A 25560-nucleotide genomic window follows, 5' to 3' on the forward strand; every position below is an offset into this window, starting at 1 on the left:
CATGTGCTTGTTTTCTAATTCTGAAGACAATTATATGACTTACTTTCCTCACACTTTAATATTTTCATCATAGATCATGAACATGAGAAAGGAGATGTTATTTTGCTGTCATATTTTTTCCTATGCAAATGGCTGCTTCCAATTATTTATATCTTTCAGAAAACTTAATCACTAGTACTTATGCATTAAGATGCAACTTTATATTTTGTAAAATAAAGAAATACTCTATCTTCTAGATTGTATTTTTGAATATTTATATATAGGATCCATTAAAAAACACACACAAAAAAAAACCTTACCAGCTCTACTTTTCGGTAAAAACACAAGCATATGAGTGTGCAAAGATAGGTATATAAGGTTGTCTTACAACTTTAGTTGCAATGAAAACATATTTAAACAAACTAAACATCCTTCAACAGGGGGATTGATATGTATAATAGAAAATCAAAGATAATGAGATAAATGTATGGGAAAATATATGGGATATGGGTTTAGAAGTTTTATTAAAATGGTATATAAAATTTGAGCCAGCTTTAGCTTAAAATCCTAGTGTGTGTGTGTGTGTGTGTGTGTGTGTGTGTGTGTAACGTGGTGTTATATAGTAAAGTGTAAAGTTCTAGAAAAAACTTCTAGAACTATTCATGCCAAATTATTCCAAAGTGGGTGGGGTTGCAAGTTGTGGGGAGACTTTCACTTCTGATTCATTTTATTTTTGTAAAAACTACGTTTGGTTTGTTAGATATAAAAGAGTGCTTTTTTACAGTCTGGTTGGCATTCAGTGCTTATGATTTAAGCTACAACTTACCTTTCCAGTCTAATACGTCCTATTTTCAGAATACTGTTTTAATTAAAACTGAAAAGTCTGAACATTTTTATCCTTTCTGTTAGGTTACATTACATGAGTAGGGGCCCCATTCCATTTGAAACATTGGTAACATTTTATTTTTGTGAAACTTCTGGCCAGCTCCAACTTTTTCTTCTATCATAATCTGTTACTGGAGTCACTTTTACTGTGTCAAATTGCCAGCGTCCTCAATTCTATATTGTAATTTCTATGTAAGAATTGCATTTGCTTCCTCTCTTCTCTTATATAAACACATTTCAAGAGGTTGAAACGGGAGATAACGGTCTGAATAAAATATCTTAGGGATTTGCAATTAATTCCTATAATGATGCCAAAAATATAGTATCACATGTAACAAATGTAATGAAGTCTTCTCAGAGAAACACATTTTTATAGTAGGTTTTCTGTAGAAATCAATCCAGGTGGTGTCCTTCTACAAGGCTAGACAGATTATTTACCATCTGATAGAACCCGGGGGAAGAGAGTGAAATCCCAAACTGATTTGCAAACAGGAGTCATCTGGGAAGGGAGTTTTGCTGTGTCACAAGTGACTAGCCCCTGGTTTTGAAAGAGTGAATCATCTCCCTTTGAAACAAGAGATAAGTGGAGGAAAGAGCTGTTTAAAATTTTTTACAACTATTTCCTTTTGAGCCATGACTTCGTAAACTGGAATGTGATTCAGAATAGCTTCCCTTTGAATCCAGCATTTGTCTTCAGAGTTTTTATTAGCTCCTTTCCCTCAGCCCATCTCACTTCTTCCCTCCCTCTGTTCAATAGATTTACACTGACTGGGCCAACCACTACCTGGCAAAATCGGGCCACAAGCGGCTGATCAAGGATTTGCAACAAGACATTGCAGATGGGGTGCTGCTCGCCGAGATCATCCAGATCATAGGTAAGCCCTGCCCTGTGAGAGAAGACCTGACTGGCTCTGCTCCCACTCCTTTTGGTAAAGTACAATTTAAGTCAAATGCATACAAACTTGGTCCATGTGTCTGAGATTAATGTAGCTCTCCCATGATTTAAACTGAAATGTTTTTGTGGCCATGTTTGAAAAAGGCAGTGTGGCCACACTTTTAAATGGTTAGAACTGTATCATACATACACTGAATTGTCAGAAATGAATGCTTCATTAAACCATATGTCTCCCATGTGTGCATTTCATTAGCTGGAGCAACTTACGCACTCGGAGATTCCTTGAAACTGTATCCTGACCCAGCGGGGACAATTGTGAAAGGTTTCATGTCAGCAGTCATTTGGCACGGACTAAAGAATTAGCAGCAACTTCCTTCTCACCCCCCCTCCCTTTTTTTTTTTTTTTTTTGCCTTGTGCATATGGAATTGTTGGCTGCTAACAAGTGTGTCCTCTTGTACTCTGCTTGGGAGATAGAGTGAATGTAGCAGCAGCATTTTGCTTGGTATTTTGTTTTTTGTTTTAGTGTTTTGTTTTGTTTTAGTCTTTTGTGTTTCAATTCATTGCTTAAGCATCATTCTTTTTTTCTCTCTTTTATTTTATTTCTTTATTTTAGCAAATGAAAAAGTTGAAGATATCAATGGATGTCCTAGGAGTCAATCTCAGATGGTAAGAATAATATTTATTCTAAAATAGTGCTTATCTTCACATCCAGATTTAACTGCATTTGTAAATGGACTAGAAAATTCTTTTGTGTGTCTTCCTTCTTGTTTAAGAAACCATTTGATCACATTCTGATATGTATTTCGGGGGGGGGGTGCCGTTTATGAACAAGTGACAGCATTAGTACAGTTGAATGTGTATGACTCCTGAGTAGCATATCCCCAGATGTTTTAACACATCCTGACATCTCTTTTGTTTATGTCTGAATAATTTGACGCTGGTCTTGGTGGTAATAAAACCCATTTCCAATTTGAAGTGGAGCCCTTTTGTCTGGACAACTGGCTTGAAGAACAGAACGTGCCATGTGCATTTTTAAAATAAATGAATAGTATTTTCTTTGTTCATAACAAAGTCCAATGTAAACACATGGATTCTTCAACACTTTTGGAAATAGCTCGAAAGGCACGCTTCTGGAAGTGTGCTGAGCAGTGACTAATTGGGACATATGATTCATGGCCTTTTCCAGAAAGTCATCAATCTGGAGGTTTGCCGTTCCCTCAGTCTTCTCTTATCTTTACCAACTGGTAAAAATTCAAGGTTTATACTAAAATAATAGGTTAATAAACTGCTGAAATAAAAAACTTACCCCTTTCCTAATGAAATGTAATGTAACAAGGTAATGTTATAGGACAGCCCGAAATGCAAAATGCCTACCTGAACTTTCATCAGAGATAAAATCAAGAATGGTAGCCAAAATCCACAGCATGAGGTTTCTTCCAAAACTCTTTTTAGCACAGAAGAGACATTTTATATAAACTTTATGAGTTTTTAATTGTCAGAGACTGAAAAATGAAAAAAAAAAAACACAAAACAACTGAACTTCTTTGACCTGCTGACCTGCTTTACTTAATGTGAGAAAACTAAAATCCAAAATAATAAAAGGAATTTATTTTTAAAGTGATTAACTAGCACATCAGTTGTTTGTGTGTGTGTGTGTGTGTGTGTGTGTGTGTGTGTGTGTGTGTGTGTGTTTAATGAGCACTCTAAGGACCTGTTACAATGTTGTAAACTCTATGTAGCTGCTGTGGAAAAAAAATCACTGTTAAGAAAAACTGTAAAGTACTTAAATTTTAAGGAAATTTCCTAATTTAATTACTCTGAGCACAAACATGACTCTATGGAAATTAATTATAGTTGTTTTCTGAAATTTTACTGAAAGCATTTGCAATCCATTTGTACCCTGCTACAATTACAGCTGTGTGCTATTGAGAAAGACATGTAACCTCTCTGAGCCTTAGCTTTCTCATCTATAAAAATAATCTCCAATTAGGATATGATAATGACATACAATTTCAAACATTTTTACTACTTAAACTGATATGGAAATGAAGAATAGTATTGCTACCAACTTTATAAGGAGCACATTTCTGAATTACCACCTGTGAAAAGATTTTTAGGGCTTTCATATTATAAATCCCTATAGTCCCAGAATATCATTCTATCTAATAAAAGGGTAATATGCAAATTAACTGCCACTCCATCACAAAGATGGTGGCACCCATAGCCACAAGATGTCCGCGCCCAGTCCCCTCAGACCCTCTGGAGTCCCCCAGTCCTGGGGGGGCAGCCGCTGAGAGCGGGCAGTGTGAGTGGCCTGGCAGAATGCTTGCTTCATCGCCACGGCAACATGGCAAGCATCCCACCCCGGCTGCAAAGGACCTCTGGGCCGCGGAGAGCCTCTGGGCAGCGGGTACAAAGCGTCCAGGCCCTGCAGTGAGCAGAGAACCATGGGTAGTGGGCCTAAGCCATCACGGCTCCCAGATTGGAAAGTGCTCCCCTGAGGGCTCCCAGATTGGAGAGGGTGCAGGTCAGGCTGAGGGACCCACCCCCCATGAATGAATTTCGTGCACTGGGCCTCTATTATATTATATTTCTTAAGGCCAATGATGTTGGTTTTGCTTTCATCATTTTAACCATAAGGGGGTGTTGGATACTAAAACTCTTACCTTCTCTGCTATCATTCCAATTTGATTCTAAGAACCTGATTAACAACCAAGCTAATACTTTATGACAGGAGGAAAAAGCCTCCAAAGCTTATGACTGGATAGAGATGCAGTCCTTAGATAGCATTCTTGAAACATCTGTACCAAAGAGTCTACAGACTTATAAAAATACCCTCATGAGTATCAGTAACTTTTTATTACTTCCTGCTCCTTATTAGCCCCCAAATGTCATGTAACATCTCATGTGCATGTCATATTGAAATTTCTGCTTCCGATTAAAAACAAATTTAAAGAAACAGAAAAATCAAAGCCTAAGAAATGTAAATGCTATGAAAAGGTAGCTTTTCCAGCCAAAAAGTATTATTCAGAATCACATTGGATTGTGAGTAAGAATGACTTGGATTCTAATTTTTTTCTGATGTGGTTGAACTTTGAATAAAATTGGCATGCCCTCAATATGTTGATTCAGAAGAATACATATGATTTAAATGTAACGTTTTTGGTATAAATTATTTTTGCCTCTGTTCTTAATTGGCATTGGCACTATGCTATTAATGAATTAAAAATCCAGACTTTAACAGAAACAAGAAAGAGAATTATGACAGCATGGCTCAACTTACAAATTTCATTTACCTATTCCAAAAAGGATGTTTCTTCTTTATCATAGAAGAGCCCAGAGGCACTGTGTCAGGAACAGGGGCATTCTGTTCCTACTCACAGAACTACTTTGGCCACATCTTTTTATATATCTTATCTCCATGGCCTTGGTCTGCTGTTTGTGTTTAACAACAGAAGTAAGGTAAAATTAGGTCTGCTACTATTTCTGGTCACAAGTTATCTTTATTTAAATTGCAGACTTGATAACTTTTATTGGATTATTTTAAGCCTTCAAGAAGATAAGTTCTCTGGTGGTATGAATCTACAATATATGGATGGATTCCTGTAACAGCCAGACAGCTCATATTGAGCTAATATTAACTGAGCTCCCAAGGTACCAGGTATAGGGACACTTGAGGATCACAGGAGCAAATACTCAAATAATAGCAACAGTGTTGCATAGGCAAGAATAAAAGGACCATGAAGGAATGAACCTGGTGTGTTCCAGAGACAGGTAGAAGACCACTGTGGTTTGAGCACAGTGAGAGGTATGTTATTCGTCAGTTATGAAGCCTTTAAAAGACTTAACGTTGGGCTATGACATGATCTGATGTGAATATTAAAGAGGTCACCCTAGATGCTTCCCAGGAACTATAGAATGCATGTTGCCCTCACATTGTATGTGAGAAATAAAGAGTATCCTATATAATAAAAGGCTAATATGCAAATTGACCAAAGGGAAGAATGACCGGTCGCTATGAAACTCACTGACCACCAGGGGGCAGGCGCTCAAAGCAGAAGCTTCCCCCTAGTGGTCAGTGCACTCCCACAGGGGGAGTGCCGCTCAGCCAGAAGCTGGCTCACGGCAGGCGAGGGCAGTGGCGAACGCAGCAGCGGTGGTGGGAGCCTCTCCTACCTCTGTGGCAGCGCTAAGGATGTCCGACTGATGGCTGAGGCCCACCTAAGCTGGCAGTCGGACATCCCCCAAGCTCCCAGGCTGTGAGAGGGTGCAGGCCGGGCTGAGGGACCCACCCCCAGTGCACAAATTTTGTGTACCAGGCCTCTAGTAGAGAGTATAAAATGGTCCCTGATTTCTAGGCTTGAGTGGGTAAGAGGTTGCCATTAAACAAGATGATTAATATAGAGGAGGAAAACAAATTCAGATTTTTATGAGTAGAGTTTAATGTATCCTATGGAATATCAAGCAGGCGGTGACTTTAGGCTATCAATCATGCATTTCTGAAGGACAGAAGTAAGAATATACCAAGTACATAGGTAATGGTTGAAGCTGTGAGCAAGTATGAGATCTCACAGGTCTGTGTAAAGTCAGAAAAGGGAAAGAGTGGTGAAAGAGTGAGCCCATTATTGAGAGGGAGAGATCAACAGATATAGATGGTTAATCCTTAGGTAACCATGGTAGCATAAGCTGTAGTACTCGGACTGAGTGAGACAGGGCAAAGTAATGTAGGCGTATGTAGCAGATGCTGCCAAATGCTACATTGCCAACTAGCTGGTGTGCTGGAGTGAGGAAGCTTGTTCTGGTCATTGGACAGGCATTAATGCCTTCATGTAAACATCTGCTGTAGAGTGCTTGTGTGTCGAGTAACTAAGGGATGTGGATATCCATTGAGTCTTGAATAATCTTTCTAAAAATCTCCTGTTGAATGGAAGAATAAATGAAAAATATACAGTTTTAGAGGAAGGCAGGATGAGGGTAGTTTTTGCAAGGGGGGAAGCAAGAAGAGGAGGAGGAAGCAGTAGGGAGAGAGAGGGAGGATCCAGGGAAAAAGGGAGACAAGTGATGATGCCAAATTCTGCAGCAAGTGGCAATGAAGGAAATTTGAAGTTTGTGTGGAAGATTTAATGTCAGAACAGAATGCATTTCGCTTCGTGCCATGGGAGAATGAGATATGATTGCATGAAGATGTGTGTATTTTACAGTGGATTACAGAAAAATTGAAGGAATTAAAATCAATATGATAGCAACTTCAAGTATTAGATAACACTAATGTGCTCTTTTCTATGTGATTCTTTAATGGTCATGTTATCATATAAAAAATTTAATTATAGTATCTAATAATAGATACAAAAAATGCAAAAATGATTCTTCTAAGTAACATGGACCAAAGAGTACATGTTTAAGAAAAGCATGAACTTGTCCTTTTAGCAACTTATTAACACTATTGAGAGATTATGATTCATATTTATTCAGTTTTAAAGCCATGGCTATCTTTCTTTAATAAGCTCAAGCCTAAACGCATCCTGAAAAACAGAACTTAATTTGTAGGAGCTTATTCAATACTATGTTTAACTGCATCCAAAGATGAAGTTTCTAATATGGACAGCACCTGTTAAGTAATTTCTATGTGGGTGGTATCAGGATTTGGTAAGATTACATGAGGAAATAAGTTAGTAAACTATAAATACCAGGAATGTCCAGAATGCCCAACAGATTAAAAATAGCATTAAAAAATGCCCAACATTCATTTGAAATGCACAGGCACAAGTGCAAGGTTCTTAGACAAAAATGTAAGACATGGAGGGGGAACATTATTTTGAAAACAAAAATTTATTTTTAAAATAGACCATTATATTTAAGGACCTTCACAAGTGCATGGAGGGATTAGGAAATTTGATTATGTTAAATAGTTGCACATCAATAATTCAATTATACGTTTTAGCTAAGGATCTGGCAAATGTGGTCACAGCTTGTCCTTCCTCTTTGCTACTTCCTCTCTTTACCTCACCCTAGTAGCTCAATTGTTTTCAGCCATAACCTTCAATCTTGTTTACTATCATATTATAAAAACTTGATGATATGAGAATTTTTGGAATTCTTCTCCTTCATATCCTTTTTTATTCCTAAAAGATAGAAAATTAGGTTTCAGTCTCCCCTTAATTCTCTGATTCCATGAACCACAGGGTTGAGACTTTCAGAATAATTACCTATTGGATTTCACAGGCGTCTTCTTTCCATTCCTGCTGTGTACAGTGATCTGTACAGTGAGACCATTCCTGATATCTGTACTTTTATCAGTACTCTGCCCTTTAAAGTTTTAATTCTTCCTACCACTTGTAATTGCTGCTGTTTTAAAAGTCTTATTTAGGTAAGATGAGGAGGTTTCTAACCAAATAGGGAAGAGATAAACTATTGGAATGCTCTTAAAGGTTTAACAAAACCTTATAAATGGCATACTGTGGGATTCTAGCACTATGACTCAGGGGAGTGGAATATTACTAAGATAGTTCATGCTTATGATCCCCTGCCATTTTTGAAACTGTTTATCTCTTTGAATGACTAGAAAAAGATAGCTTAAAGAAAACAAATGCTTTATTACCAATATAGGTCTGATCTCTAACAAAACACTATATTAAAATCTCTACTTTCTTTAATGATTTCCTTTTCATAAAGGTTCAAACTTTGGAAGAATAATCATAAACTATCAGTATTAAGAAATTTATATTTTAGTTATTATAATATCACCCTGGTGATTTTTAAAACTGAGTTTGCCTCTCAAAGTTGCTCTGTATACCGGTAATTTGAAGTTCAAATGAAGCAATTGAAATAACATGGAAGTGTGCCATGCTGAAAGGACAATGGTCACTGGAATTCTAATTCTGACTCTGTGACCCAGGAAAAAGAATTCAGTAAACACTCAAAGTCTCTGCCTAATTCTGCAATGAGGAAATGAGAACTCTAAGTCCATTGGAACTCTGAATTGCTAGAGTGATTTAATAAAACACCAATGACCATGGTTCTGCTCAGCATTCTATCTAAAAGATATATTTGGATCTTTTAACTTTTTAAAACTATATTAATAGTAAGGTAAGAATGATATTTCCTAAAATATAGGGTATCCCCAAGAAATATATACACACATTTTAAATACATTTTGGGGGGAATACCCTGTATATAGTCTAATTTATAAAGAAAAACAATGGCAACATGGAAATTATATTTATCCATTCTATCTTCATCCAAGGATATGTTTAGAGAGAGGATGGCAGAGAGAGAGAGAGAGAGAGAGAGAGAGAGAGAGAGAGAGAGAGAGAATAAACACCAATTGGTTGCCTCCCGCAGTATAGGTATGTGCCCTATGTGCCCTGACCAAGAATGGAAACCTCATCCTTTTTGGCGTGTGGGATAGGACGACACTCCAACCACTGGGCCATCAGCCAGGGCTGGAAATTATATTTTTTATGGGAGTTATCTGGTCTGCCATTCAGATATTAAATAAACATTGAAGTACAAGCATGCTTTTCTATATTAATGTTGTATTATAGAGTAAATGGTTTAAGTGTTCTTCTTAGGAATATTGTATTTAAATGAGTTTGTATCATTAGTAGGACAAATATAAATTGAAGTAAAGCAATTAATTTTTTTATTGAATTCCAGATTATTTGTACATTTTTTTCTTTCTTTTTGGAGAGAAGATTTTTTTTTCTTTTTTGGAGGGAAATTCATATCCTTTATTTATGTACATATAATAACAATTGATAAATGTTGTTAATATTTCTACTATTTGTTTATTATTAGTAGCCCATTGTGCAATATCGTGCGTAGTAGGCCGCCCGCTGATTCTGTGGGAGCTGGAGGGAACCACAGCGTGCCGCTGGGAGCCGCACTGCTTCCAGGGGAGGCAGGCCCGCCGTCTCCTCTCCGGGCCTGCACTCAGCCACGGAGGCTGCGGCCGCCCCCCCCCCCCCCCCCCCCCCCCCCCGGTCGCTGTCCATGTCCACTCTGGGTTCGGGGTCTGGCCCGAGCCAGGGCGCTGCGGCTCACTGACCCCCTGTCTCTGTCTCCGTCTCCACTTCGGGCCTCACCTGGGTGCACAACCTCCTCCTGTCCGGTCATGACCCGTTATGGCGCCCTGGCCTAATTTGCATATTTCAGACATTCGTTGGCTTGGGACCCTGTCAATCATTCTATCTATCAATCCATCAGGATATAAAAATGCATTGGATATTTGAGCAATAATTTGGAAATATTCACACCTTGTAAACTTAGGATACGTATGAAACAAGTGCATTTTGCATACTACCTCTGTCTACCTTCACACAACACAATTTCATCCTTACCTTCAAACAGATATTTATTGAGCACCTATTTTGTGCCAGGCACTATGTCCTAGCTGCCTGTCAGTCATGTAGAGAGCTTGCGTCAGAGGCTGGTAATAGCTCAGTCAGAATGTCTAAATTACAGTGGAAGGAAGCATCATGTGGCAGAGACTGACGGTTGAGTTTTATTTCTGACCCTGCTATTTATTAATTGTGCAAACTTATAAAAAAGTATGTCATCTCTGTAAGCCTCTATTGAATAGGAAAAATAATATCTAATTTATCAGAGTTTATGATGAAAATGAATGAGTGTTTTTGTATTTAGAGTAATTAACAAAAATGCTTAAAACTCTATGAATTTCCTTCCTGTGGTAGGTTGTTGAGTGGGGGAGGAAGAAGTAGCTTCAAAACCATTTTCCTGCTTCCATTCCTGACATATTTGTAGGGTTTTCCAACTGCAGCTGTTCACCTAGTGTGTTATGAAGTCAATATGTTATAAATGTTATTTTTAAATGAAATACACTAAAAGTAAGCATTTTTTAAAGATCAGAGTTTATTGTAGACTAGAGGCCTGATGCAGGAAATTCGTGCAAGGGGCTCGGCCCTCACAGCCCCGGCTGCCTCAGTCCTTGCAGCCGCTGTGGTTTCCTTGGCCCTTGCAGCCACGGCTTCGTCTGGAAGGTCATCCGGACGGTCGTTCCACTGTTTGGCCGTAGGTCTAATTAGCATATTATGCTTTTATTATTATATATAGTATGATAGAAATTGATTTCTGAAACATTTACTATCTATCAATAAATCTATGTATGTAGCATGTGTCATATAAAAGGTATGTTTTCAATGCAACATCGATCATTTCTTTCTTTTGCTTGAAACACACTGTTAGCTCCCAGTGCTTTAAGGTCAGGTGCAGACCCTCAGCAGGGCATGGAGGATGCTCTTTGTCTAGCCCCGTTTATCTCTATGGCCTTTTCTCCTGCCACTACTGTTCTCCAGATTTCAAGATTCTTGCTTCTAGAGTTTCTTCCTCCTGCTCTCTCTTACATAGGTTCTTCAAACTGATTGAAGGCCACCAACTTTTGGAGTGGTTTATTTCCACAGCAGTAAACAACGAAGTTGTGGAGAAAGATTTAAATGAGTTTCAACTTTCAATATCCCCGGCTACTCTGAATTGCTTCCATGGTTTCTCAGCCATGACCAGTTCTCATTGTGGTCCTTTCTCCAGTCCACTTCATACCACATCCTCTTATTTGCTGAAATCGTCCTAACCTTTCAGGGACTAGCTCAGGCTTCCTTTTAAGCAGAAAAATCTGGGGGTTCATGAGATAGGCTCTGGTTTTGACATATTCTGTCTGTGTAAAATAGCATGCTAATTTAATTTTCTAATAACACGCTTCTCATTTTAAAATGCTACAGTAATGGAAATTTCAGAAGAAAATGTCTTTATAAGTGTGTTAAATCTCAGATAATAATAACTTTCTCCATTTCTTGCCCCTTGATCTCTAACCAGGAATAAAGCCTTCTGCCTGCTTCTTGCTTCTTTCCAGTTGTCTGTGTTTCTCTGACCATAATATTTTTGCATTACATTGGAATTCTCTCTCTCCTATAAAATTATATATATTTTAAGGGCCTGGCAATGTTTTAATGAACTAATAATTGTGTTTTTCCTAGTTATACTATGATTTATTTATTTATTTATGCTTTTTTTTTTAATTTTTGTTTTTTATTCACATTTACATGTGATATTATTTTGTACTAGTGGCCCAGTGAATGAATTCATGCACACTGAAAGGAAATTAATTAGAAGAAATATTTTAATAGCGCTATTCACCCCTCTCTATAATAGAAGTGTCAAACAAATTCACGATCAACAATGACAGATCAAAACACATGCGTGCAATTGGCACCAGTGAGAGCTTTATATGTGTCATGTATGCACGAGTCAACTTAGCCTTTTATAGATATAGAATAAACTTGCTTAATTAGACCTGCTTTCTGATTTAGCTAAACTTTTCCAGCCCAGTGAAGCACCCCAACTTCTCTTTCAGGTAATTGTCAGCAACACAGCAGTAAATATTAACACGAAGCAGATTATTATTGTAGATCACGCAGGGAGAACAAAGGGTAAAATATTTAACTGCAGCAGTGTTTGGCTATATTCTGTGCAGTGAGAAAACCTGAAGTTGTTTTCAAGATCCACCATTTCTTACTTATTTTCAGTCAGGTCAAGTTTCTAGCTTTCTAAATCTCCATTTCCTGGCTAATGAAAAGAAAATAGGATTCCACTGAGTCTCCTATCTACCTACTCCAGGACTTCTGTGAGAATCAAATGAGATGAGGCAAAGGAAAACACTTCACAAACATTTGGTTAAAGTGTAAATGTTTCCACCTGCCTATAAAGCAAGTCATGTTCCTGGGCTGAAGAAACTCCAAGGTGGCTAGGCACTAGGGAGAGGAAGCCAGGCGTTGCTATGTGACATCATTACTCGGCACCCACAGCCACTGTTTCCAGGCTGGGCTGGGCTGTGGACCACATTTTGCGCCATGGGGTTGGCAGCGTCGTCTGTGATTTGGTGAAGTGCTGCTCTGGGGTGGTGGCGGGGCCTGTGTCCCACTTATGGGAAGCCTAGTGCTGCTTTGTTGGCGCCAGGTCCTTGCTGCCGTTTCCCTGTAAATGGCCAGTGCTTGTCATGGCAGCTCCTGCATTGAGTGTCTGCCCCCTGGTGGTCAGTGCACGTCATAGCGACTGGTCATTCTGCTGGTCATTCTGCCATTCGGTTGATTTGCATATTAGGGTTTTATTATATAGGATTCCCTATTTCCCTATGCTGTGCTGTATGTACATCCCTATGTCTATTTTGTAACTACCAATTTGTATTTCTTAATCCCTTCACCTTTTTCATCCAGGCCCTCAACTCTCTTACTCTCTGGCAACCATCAGCCTGTTCTCTACCTATGAGTCTGTTTCTATTTTATTTGTTTATATTGTTCTTTAGATTTTACATATAAGTGAGATCATATGGTATTTTCTTTCTCTGTCTGACTTACTTTACTTAGCATAATACCCTCTAGGTTTATTCATGCTACCGAAAATATAATATTTCATTCTTTTTATGGCTGGGTAATATTCCATTGTATATATGTACAGCCACTTTTTTATCCACTCATCTATTGATGAACACTTGGGTTGCTATTATATCTTAGCTATTTTAAATAATGCTGAAGTGCACAGAGGGGTGCATATTTTCTTTCAAATTCGTGTTTTGATTTTTTTTCTGATATATATCCAGAAGTGGAATCGCTGGGTCATAAGGCAGTTCCATTTTTAATTTTTGAGGTAACACCATACTGCTTTCCATAGTGGCTGCACCTAACTAGATTCCTAACAACAGTGCACAAGGGTTACCTTTTCTCTACATCCTTACCAACTCTGGTTGTTTGTTGATTTATTGATGATAGTCATTCTGACAGGTGCGAAGTGATATCTCATTGTGGTTTTAATTTTCATTTCTTTCATGATTAGTGACATTAAGCATTGTTTCATATGTCTATTGACTACCTGAATGCCCTTTTTTGGGAGAAGTGTCTATTGGGGTCCTCTGCCCATTTTTTAATTGGATTATTTGTTTTTATGGTATTGAGTTGTGTGGGTTCATTATAAATTTTGGCTATTAACCTCTTATCAGATGTATCATTGGCTAAGTCTTTCATTTTCTTGATGGTTACCTTTGCTGTGCAAAAACTTTTAATTTGATGTAGTCTCATTTGTTTTTCTTTTACTTCCCTTGTCCAAGGCAATATATTAGAAAAACTATTGCTAAGAGAAACTTCAGAGATTTTACTCCCATATTTTCTCCTAAGAGTGTTAAAGTTTTAGAGTTTTACATTAATAATTAATACATTTTGAGTTTATTCTTATATATGGTGTAAGAAGGTAGTTGTTTCTTTCTTTCTTTTTTTTTTTTTTTTGCATGCTTCTGTCCCATTTTTCAAACACCATTTATTGAATAGACTCTTTACCCCATTGTATCTTCTTATTCATATATTAATCAACCACATAGGAATGGGTTTATTTCTGGGCTCTCTATTCTATTCATTGATCTGTGTTTCTTTTTTTACTCCAGTAATATGCTGTGTTGACTATAGACTTGTAGTATAGTTTGATATTAGGTAGCATGATACCTCCAATTTTGTTCTTCTTTCTCAAGATTGCTGTGGCTATTTGAGATGTTCTGTGGTTTTACATAAATTTTTGGATAGTTTGTTCTATTTCTATGAAAAACACATTTGATATTTTTTATAGGAATTGAGTTTAATCTGTAGGTAGTATGGACAATGGTGTTATTTTTTTTTTTATCCATGAGCATGGTATATGCTTTCATTTATTTACATCTTCTTTAGTTACTTTTGTCAGTATCTTATAGTGTTCCAAGTACAGGTCTCTTACCTCCTTTGTTAAATGTATTCCTAGGTACTTTTTATGCTATTGTAAATGAGATTGTTTTCTTAGTTTCTTTTTTAGACAGTTCATTATTGGTGTATAAAATACAACAAAGTTTTGAATATTTAATTCATATATTGCAACATTCTGAGCTTTTTTAATCAGCTCTAGTAGTTTTTTGGTGGAATTTGGTTCTCTATACATAGTAGCATGTGATCTGCAAATAATGACAGTATACTTCTTCCTTCCCAATTTGGATGCCTTTTATATTTGTGGCTGGAACTTCCAGTACTATGTTAAATAAGCAGACATTCCTGTCTTATTCCTGATCTTAAAAGAAACACTTTTAGTTTTTACCTCGAGTATGATTTTAGTTGTGGGTTTGTCATGTATGGCCTTTATTATGTTGAGGTATGATCCCTCTATTCCCACTTTGCTGAGAGTTCTTATCATAAATTGGTGGTAGATTTTGTCAAATGCTTTTCTGTATCTATTTACATGATTAGATTATTTTTATCCTTCATTTTGTTTATGTGGTGGATCATGTTAATTGATTTTTGGGTACTGAATCAGACTTGCATCCCAGGAAAAAATTCTACTTGATCCTGGTGTATGAACATTTTAATGTATTGCTGCATTTGGTTCGTTCATATTTTGTTGAGGATTTTTGCATCTCTGTTCATCAGGGATATTGGCCTATACTTTTCTTTCTTTGCAGTGTCTTTAGCTGGTTTTGGAATTAGGATAACACTAGTCTCATAAATTGATCTTGGGAATCTTCCCTCCTCTTGAATTTTTTGGAAAAGTTTGAGAAGGATAGGTGTTAATTCTTCTTTGAATGTTTGGCAAAATTCATCTGTGAAGCCATTTGGTCCAGGACTTCTGTTTTTGGGGAATTTATTATTATTATTACTGCTTTGATTTCATTGGTTGTAATTGGTCTCTATTCAGATTTTTTGGTGCGTCCTGATTCAGTCTTGGAAAATTGTAGATTTCTAACAATTTATCCATTTCTTCCAGACTGTCCAATTTGTTGGCATATAGTTGTTCATAGTAGTTTCTTATAATCCTTTGTATTTCTGTCAGTTGTTACTTCTCTTCCATTTATGATATTACTTATTTGGTTCTTTTTTTTTCTTGATGTGTCTGATTAAAGGTTTATCAATCTTGTTTATCTTTTCAAAGAACCATCTATTTGTTTCATTCATCTTTTGTGTTGCCTTTTAGACTCCATTTCATTTGTGTCTGTTCTAATCTTTATTATGTCTTTCCTTCTACTCGTTTTGGGCTTTGTTGATCTTTTCCTAGTTTATTTAAGTATAAGTTTACATTGTTTATTTGCCATTTTTCTTGTTTCTTGAGGTAAGCCTATATTGCTATGAATTTCCCTCTTAAGCCTGACCCATGGACTTGGGGTTATGAAATTTTATTTGTCTCAATGTATCTTTTGATTTCTTCCTTGACCTCATTGTTAACCTATTCATTGTTTTAGTAACATGTTATTTAGCCTCCATGTTTTTGTGTTTTTTAGATTTTTTTTCTTGTAATTGATTTATAGTTTCATACCATTGTAATTGGAGAAGATGCTTGATATGTTTTCAATCTTCTTAAATTTATTGAAACTTGTTTTTATGGCCTAACATGTGGTCTGTTCTGGAAAATGTTCCATGTGCACTTGAAAAAAAAATGTATATTCTGCTGCTTTGGGATGAAATGCTCTAAAAATATCAATTGAATCCATCGGGTCCAATGTGTCATTTAAGGCCACTGTCCTCTTGTGGATTTTCTAACTGGAAGATCTATCCATTGATGTCATTAAGGTGCTAAAGTCCCCTGCTATGACTGGATTACTGTCAGTCTCTCCCTTTATGTCCATCAAAATTTGTTTTATATATTTAAGTGCTCCTGTGCTGGATGCATAAAGATTTACAAGGGTTACATCCTCTTGTGTGATCGCTCCCTTTATCATTATGTAATTTCCTTCTTTGTCTTTTTCTATAGCCTTGGTTTTAAAGTCTATTTTGTCTGCTGTGAGTATTGTTACCCCAGCTCCCCCCTTCCCCATTTGCATGAAAAATCTTTTTCTATCCCTGTTAATCTGTGTGTGTCTGAGTGCATGTGTGAGGGGACAAGCTGCATATGGAGGCCATCCACCAACAGTTCCAGGCCTGGATCAGGTCATCAAAAGGCCCAAGGCACCCCAAGACCCACCATTGCCTGCTGGCAGTCTTTTAGGCTCAGCCACTGAAAGAGCCTGGGCAGTACAAGAGTTCATGAGGCGGGTTCTCAGGGAAGGGCCAGGTCGGGGCAAGTGGTGTTCACCAGGTTAATACTGTTAACAAAAAAAAAAAAAACCCATTGAACCCTGTGAAGAATTTTAGTGAGTTTATTTGAGCCAAACTGTCCACATATGCCTGGAAGCAAAACCTCAACGAGTTGAGATAATGCTCCAAAGAATGGCAGGTTACATTTCTATTTATACATTGCAATCAAAGGAGGGACATAGGTTGGTTACATGAAATTCATTGGTGATAGATTAAGGAGGTGGGAGAAAGCAAAGCGGTGGGAAACCCCTGTGATTGGATAAAAAGTAAAATGATGGACACATACTTAGGTGGGCACAGGAACAATTAACATGATAATGAAGGAATTTGAGGCATCTGTCCTGGCGCCCACCACATTTGGTTATGCCCCAGGGGCTCCAGAAAAAAAATGGAAATTACAAGTTACCCAGACATCTCACAGATATGTTATCTTAGAGGCAAAAAGGCAAATGGGCTCAGGAAAGATCTAAGTTGATCGTTGTCAGGGAAAATATCAGCCTAGGAATGACTGCCCACTATAACCTGTTTGTAGTTAAATATTTAATTTTCAGACCATCTTTTGTGGTTATTTTAGGTCTCTGAGTTTTCAAGACTGCCACACAGGCCTCCCCTGAGCTTGTCAGGTTAGCATGTGGCTCCTTTCGTCCACAATACTGATTCAAACTCGGCTCCAGGTCTGGGTCTGAGGCCACTCAGCCAAAGTCTCAGGGTACACTGAGGCCAGCCACCACCCATCTGTGGCCTTCAGACCTTTATGTTGGGGCGTGGTCTCAGAGAGTCATCAGGGTAGAGCTAGTGCAGTGCTCTAGGCTAATGCCTGGGGAGCAGTCCCAGCACAGGAATGGTGGCACTGGTTGGAGTCATGGGGAAAATGGGCTTTACCCTAAAGCCACACAATTCAGTTTCTTTCTGTGTCTCTGGCACATACCCCTCCCCCAACCTGAGCTTGCCTGGAATTCTTCTAGAGGTTTTCAGGAAAGAAATGCAATGCAGGCTAGGAGCTTGGCAGGGTAGGGCCTCAGGGAGTTGTCAGGGTGGGGTTAGTGTAGCTCCCAAGGCAAATGCCATGAGGGGAATGCTGGGGCCAGCAAAGATGGCCTCTGTGGGCTGTGAGAGAGACTCAGCGCAGGGACATTGGCAGCTGTTTTCCAGCCTTCTCCCCGAAGCCACACAACTCATTCTCTCCCTGTGTGACTCCAGCATCCTCTGAGCTGCCATCCCCTCGCCAGAACCAGGGTGAGTGCCTGCAAGGGAGATTTTGTGTACTTCCCTTTGAAGAGGACCCCTGGGTTTCCAGCAGGCTCCCATCTCGCCCAGGCGGATGGAATCCCCACCGGTTTTCACTGCCCGATGCTATGGGGGCTCTTCTTCCTGGCACTGGTGCTCTGGGCTGTTGAGCCCTGCATGGGGTTGAGACCCTCCACTCCTCTTCTTCTGCAAATTCTTAGTTATAAGATTTCTGTTCAGTTAGTCTTCAGATGGTTGCCGAGGTGGCCTGTTTTATAACCTACTTATAATTTTGATGTGGTGGTGAGAGGTGAGTGCAAGTTTTTTCTAATCCACCATCTGAATTGCTCTCCACCATACTTTATTTAAATTGTAATATTTAGGTTGTTTTGTGGGTATTTAGGTTGTTTCTAATTTGTTATTATTAGCAATCTCATAAGTAAAATTTCTTTGGTGAACCTTGGAGTGCTTTTGTGAACATTGAAGTGCTTGTCTCATTATCCCTTTGGAATAAAATCCTTGAAATAGTGGGATTAACTGGAGAGGAAGTTCTCTCTTTCTTTGCAAAATGAGCCAGGCTTTGTACAGCCACAAACTTACTCTAAAAGAAGGAATAATAAGTCCTCTATATTTTAATTTTCTCTGTTTATCTGCAAGAAGTGTAGTGGGTCTGCTCATGTGGGAATGAATAAAAAGCTGAACATACTGCATAGCAGGTACCAGGTGAATAGAAAAGATCTCTAGTGTCCACCGGCCGAATTCTTTGAGAAAGGAAGAGAGGAGTGAACTGATAATTAAGTGAGTGAAAATCAACATCTTAATCAATTTTAATTAATACAAAATTATATATCATTTTAATTCACCAGACAACTTTATATGTGATTGAAATTGTGGGCTAAAATCTATATAACTATTTAAATTCTATGATAGGGTAGGTGTTTGCTCAACCTGAGCCATCTTATCTATTTTATTTTTAGTTGACATCGCATTTATTTAATTGATTTATATAATGACACTAACAGTACAAGTTTATCATGAAAAATAGGAGAAAGTTAAGAACGGTTCATAGTCTTCTAGACAGTCTCTAAGTATAACTCCCAACAGCAGTACCTAGCACTTGAGACGTGCCCTAACCAGAATTCATTGTGTCTATAGAGGGAACTCAGTCTGTGAAGTGTTAGGCCTGCTTACAGGTTTACAGTCACTTAACTTTCTATATTGCAGTAATTTTAGAGAACCCAAGAGGCAACAGAGTTTTTCAATTGCAGGCTAAATTCAGCTCTGTAAATATAATTGCAGAAAGTAAAGATTGGTCAGGGCACATATGGCAGGCAACTCATCCATGTTTCTCTCTCACATCAATGTTTTTTTCTCTCTCTCTTTCCCCCCTTTCTCTCTCTCTCTAATTAATTAAAAAAACTATATCCTCGGGTAAGGAATACACACACACACACACACACACACACACACACACACACACATATGAACAAACAAATAAACATGCCTGTGAAAACTCAACAAACATCTCTATATCCCCACAAGCCAGAGAGAGTGAGGAGAGAGAAATCAAGATCATATGATGAGATCATGTGATACTTATCTTCCTTTGACGTGCTTATTTCACTTATCATCATATTCTCCAGGTCCCTCCATGCTGTCTCAAAAAAGATCCCTTTTCTTTTTTACATCTGCATAGTATTCCATGGTGTAAATGTACCACAGGTTTTTTTTATCCACTCATCTAGTGATGGGCACCTGGGCTGTTTTCAGATCTCAGCTATTGTAAATTGTGCTGCTGTGAACACAGGGGTGCACATAGTCTTTCTGATTGGTGTTTCAGATTCCTTAAGATATATTCCTAGAAGTGGGATCACTGGGTCTAATGGAAGTTCCATTTTTACTTTTTTGAGGAAACTCCACACTTTTGTCCATAGTGGCTGCATCAGTCTGCATTCCCACCAGCCCTGTACTAGGGTTCCCTTTGCTCCACATCCTGGCCAGCACATGCCATTTGTTGATTTGTTGATGATAGCCATTCTAACAGGTGTGAGGTGATAGCTCATCGTTGTTTTAATTTGTATCTCTTGGATAATTAGTGACTTGGAGAATTTTTACATATGTCTCTTGGCCTTCTGTATGTCCATTTTGGAGAAGTGTCTATTTAGGTCCTTTTGACAAAGGAGGCAAGAGCATACAATGGAGTAAAGACAGTCTCTTCAATAAATGGTGTTGGGAAAATTGGACAGGTACATGCAAAAAAATGAAACTGAACTACCAACTTACATCATACACAAGAATAAACTCAAAATGGATAGAAGACTTAACTGTAAGTCATGAAACCATAAAAATATTAGAAGAAATTATAGACAGCAAAATCTTAGACATCTCTTGTAGCAATATGTTTACAGATACATCTCCTAGGGCCAGGGAAGCTAAGAAGAAAATAAACAAATGGGACTCCATCAAAATAAAAAGCTTCTACACAACAAAAGAAACCATCAGCAAAATGAAAAAGGGAGCCCATTGCATGGGAGAACATATTTGCCAATGATACACCTGATAAGTTGTTAATTTCCAAAATATATAAGGAACTCGTACAATTTAACAAAAGGAAGACAAACAATCCAATTTAAAAAAAAGGGGGGGGGCAAATATTTACTTTAAATCTCCTATTTACTTTAGAATTTCAAGATTTATGGAATACCAAAAAACTCAGGGAGATGATTCATAAAGAACTAAAATTTTCTAGTTCCCTACACTCTTTTTAAAAAGACTTAGATGTTTAACTTTGCTGTCGAACACAATGGCCACTATTGAGATCAACCTGTGAATTAATCTAAATCTATAGTTTCAATATGATAACCAGCTTGTAATTCTGTTGTTACAAGCTGGTTATCATATTTAAACTATTTAAAAGCCATGGTATCACTCTTAAATTGCAAAGGCAATACCTATATTTAATCCAAGAATTAGTCAACTGTAGAAATACAAATACAGCTTTTAAAATAAAGATTTCCTGTGGTTTAGGATGAGAACATGCTTCATTCTGCTCAGGTTGTATCAACCTTTTGTCCATTTTATGCATCTTTAGGCGTACTTACCAAATATCACTTGTTGAATCTCAAATACCCACATCCTAACATTCAAAAACTCACACAAGCCACAGTCTCCAACTCTATGGATGACTTAGTTGAGACTCCTTTGTGAAGCAATCTCACTTGTGGATCATAAAAATCAGGCTTTATGTGAAGTAGGTGGGTTGCTGATCTGTAAGAATGCCCTTCTTGACCAGGCCTTTATGAATTGTTTGTAAGCTGGACAGTGCAAGCTTTATTTTCCTTCTGTAATTAGCCAAAATAATTCTAGTGAAATTCTGGTAAAGATCTCTAGTATGAAATGAATGTAAAGTATTCATTCTTTCTCTCTGGTTTCATTCTAGCTCACTTATTTATTTAAAAACAATCCTCTAAGTTGCTTTTCCACTTCTTTTCGTGTTACAGATTGAAAATGTTGACGTCTGCCTTAGTTTTCTGGCAGCCAGAGGAGTAAATGTCCAAGGTCTATCTGCTGAAGGTAAGAAAAGGCCTGATTGTCGCAAATGATGCCCATGTTTGTAAAAGATTTTTTCATAATGCAAGAAATGTAAATTGAGAGTTCATAGCTTCTCAATACAATAAAGAAAATGAGTACAATTTCTACACTAAGAGGAACATAAATGTAGTGGTTATTAATGTATGCTTTAATTAACTGCTCTTTACATTACTAAGTATATGGGAGGGGAGCAGATTAACAAAACAGCTTTATGATATTATCAGTCTATAGTATTTTTATAATCTTAACTAGAGGAATGGGTGGATGGATGATGCTGGATAATATATGGACCTAAATATAGGAAATAATAGTGTAATTAATGTTCCAGTGTTTTATCAATAACATTTCTCTAATATGATCAAGTTCATAATTGTACTTTAACTATTTTGTAATTTTAAATAAGTCACCATGAGCTCTAAGAAAATTAGCACTAACAGTATTCAATAACTCCAAAGGCTTTAACGTCATTAAGGTTTAAAAGATCATCATGAAAACTAAATATAGAATAGTTGAAAAAGACTGAACTAGTTCTGTCATTTTTTTTCCTGAATCTGTCTGTTTCTTCCACATACATACTTAGGAAAATTTTTCAAGTAACTGCTAACAAAAAGCAATGACTAAAGTTATGAAAGCAAGTCCTTTGAGACCTGCATTTACAACAAGTATTTTAATGAGAATATTAATCATTACATAAAAATTTCTGCTAGCTGCTGTCAAACACTTGGACCATTTAGATTGGTTAATGTTTCTACTATGATCAGTTTGCTCTGAAAAGGATTTCATTCCCACAGGTACTAGAAACATTAGACAATTCTACATTTTAAAATTTTGCCGTCATTGGAAAAAGAGGAATTGTGTGGCTCCTCAAACATAACAAGCATTTAATAGAATTATTGACTTTTCTAAATTTTTCTTCTATATTTAAATTTTATTTGTTTTAAATTTTTATTATATTTATATTTTATGTCTGATATTAAATTACATATTTAATGGCCAAAGAACTTAGGCTCAAACATCGCTGGTGGTTCTGTTACTTAGAATAAAATTTGAGAAAATTCTCCAAGATAATATTTTACTTTCTGAGTGGTTAAAAGCAAGCTAAATAATGCTACCATCATATATATATATATCTTCTCACATAACATCCTTTATGAACATAAACCTATTGATATTAATTTATCTTCTAAAATACACGAATGCTCAAAACGACTTTCAAAAGTATCTAAAGTAATTAAACATGCATAATAATAAAACAAGACAAATTTTAAAACTCTTGAAGATCATTCAGGTTTACAGGAGAAAATACTTTCTTATATTGATCAAACCAACTATTCTGTATTATGGCAACTGTGAGGAATGTTTAGGTGAGACAAATAGAAGAAAAACTCATAGCCTCATTTTATATGAATAATTCCACTGCATGGTTTGTATGACACTATACACTATCAGAGAGCAAGAATTCAAAATAGTTTATTAATGTTCCTAAACTCTATGAAGGAGACATAAAACTCTGATCTCACAGGGGGATGTGTTTTATTGCCAATAGCAAACTTTATTTAAAATATGACTACTGGTTGGATAACCTTATTTTAAGCTTTACTTCCATCTCTTTTCCTAATTTTTAAATTGTAACTACAAGAGAAAAATCTAGTCTCAGATTGTAGTTTACTTTGTGCATTTAATTTTTTATTCATTATTAGAAAATTTACACAGGAGACTCGTGTTAGAATTAGGATTTGTATTTGCATTTATTCAATTATGTTGTCTAAAGCCATGAGTACATTGATCTTTATTATTTATTGATATGTACCATGGATTAAAAATAAAAGAATTGGACCATTAAAAACTGATACCTATGATGTACTCAGCTTTTGGAGCATAAATAATGTATTTTAATAAGTTGTTTGATGGGTGATTTAGAAGGCATGTTGACTGCTATAAATTCAATTGCTATTATGAGATGCGCCCAACCCTTCATTACTTACAATTCAGGGACAATGACATTTAAGTGGCTTTCTTTCTCCGGTTTATAGCCACCACGGTTTTGGTAACAGCTGTGTGTATTTGTGAGGGAAGGAGAGTGCTAAATCAAATGATTGGCACAAGACAGAGAGCCCGTCCGTTTCCAAGAAGCTAACTCTAGAAAAAGTGTCGTTCCGTCAGCAAAGAACATCGCTCAAGGAAACTTTGTCCTCTGTGCTCTCCACCCCTTCCCTTTCTCCCTGAAATTCCAAGTCTTTGGAAATGTTCACGTGTTAGAAATTCAGATTTGTTTGAATCTGTGACCAAGAGAGTCAAGTTGCATTTCTCTCTTCATAGATACAGTCTAAGGGAATGGCATCTAGAATTTCATTTGTAAAAATATAAAAATAAAACCACACTCATTTTGTATGATACTGTTTTTATATTTTCCCTTTGATGCAGAAATAAGAAATGGAAACTTAAAAGCCATTCTAGGGCTGTTTTTCAGTTTGTCTCGCTACAAGCAGCAGCAGCACCATCAACAGCAGTATTTCCAGTCCTTGGTGGAACTTCAGCAGCGGGTCCCTCACGCCTCTCCTCAGGCAGAAGCCAGCCAGGCCAAAACCCAGCAAGATATGCAGTCCAGGTAAGGCAGGGAAGCAGGGCATGTGTTTAAAATCAATTTGTAGCTACAGCTTGTTTTTAACAAACTGTTGTTTGTGATTTAAAAAAAATATATATTTATGTAGTTCTATCAATGTGATGACTTTATTTGACTAATGTAGAAGTTAAAACCACTTTTCTTTGGTGGGATGAGCAACATTTATCACTTTTTAGGTGACATATCTGTGTTTGTTTCCTAAAAATGATTATGGTTTGTATCAAAGTGTGTGGTGTCTTTCTTGTTAAGTAATATAGCACAGTCCCTTCCTTCCGCAAACTCCTGTGTCATTTAGAATGTGCTGTTGAATCCTAGTCTCCAGTTGTATAGGTATCTTTTGTTGATACGTTTGATGGGTTGAGTCATTGAATCGGTCAAAAATTTCAGTTCTTAAAAACAGGAGTTTGAGTGTTTGAAAACATACAGTTTTTGATGTGAGATTGTGTGTGGGAGTGAGTGTGTATGTGTGTTTATATGCACACATGTATACGTTTGTCTGACTGGAGTCTATTGGTGCATGTAGACACAGCCTGGGGCTGGGTGCTAGCAAATCATGGCAACTTCCTTTCCTCTTGCATTACTGCTTTCCCCTCCTCCCCCCATCTCCACCCCCCCATTTTGGAATTATGTTAGTCAGGATTCAACCAGAGAAGCAAAACCAGTAAGAGGTAGATATTAAGAGATTGATTGTGAAGGGTTTATTTTACATGTTCATTATTTTACATGTTCATGGGGTCTGGCTAGGCAAGTCTGAAATCCTAAAAGCGACCAGCAGGAAGAACAGGCTGAAACTCTCAGTATGAAGTGAAACTGCTCTACACAGGTGGAATTTCTCAGGAAATCCTCAATCCTTCTTTTTTGGGACCTTTCCAGGGATCAGTCAGATCCACCCAGATTATATAGAGAATCTCCCTTACTTAAAGCCAATTGCTGTGGACTTTAACCACAGCCACAAAAGACTTTCACAGCAACAGCTAGGTTAGTGTTTGATTGGATAAGTGGCACTGATGAACCTAGCCATGTTGACACATCAGAAAATGATCACAGAATGAAATTAACAAGTTTCATGCAAACTGCACCTTTGTTCCTGATCAATGACCAGGGTATCAGATAATTAGCACTATTGCATAAATATTTATGATTACTCTTTTTTAGGAGGGAGAATGTACAATATGAAAATACTCTTTCATTGTCTTTAAAAATATATACACATATCAAACATGTATAATTATTGAACTTTTTCCATCTGAGAAACCAAGCTTGAAACCTAATGATG

The 25560-nt window shown here is 37.2% G+C and overlaps 1 protein-coding gene across 4 annotated transcripts in view; it reads left to right on the forward strand.

The window, feature by feature from the left end:
* NAV3 (neuron navigator 3) overlaps positions 1 to 25560 on the forward strand; it is an 837665-nt gene that overhangs the window by 576627 nt on the left and 235478 nt on the right. For all 4 annotated transcript variants that reach the window (XM_079773450.1, XM_079773452.1, XM_079773453.1 and 1 more), the window contains exons 3-6: positions 1622 to 1739; positions 2374 to 2426; positions 21571 to 21643; positions 24086 to 24269. In XM_079773450.1, the coding sequence (XP_079629576.1) occupies positions 1622 to 1739; positions 2374 to 2426; positions 21571 to 21643; positions 24086 to 24269 (428 nt within the window). The remainder of the gene's footprint in view (positions 1 to 1621; positions 1740 to 2373; positions 2427 to 21570; positions 21644 to 24085; positions 24270 to 25560) is intronic.

Source organism: Cnephaeus nilssonii (genome assembly GCF_951640355.1).
Source record: "Cnephaeus nilssonii genome assembly, chromosome: 6".
NCBI lineage: Eukaryota > Metazoa > Chordata > Mammalia > Chiroptera > Vespertilionidae > Cnephaeus > Cnephaeus nilssonii.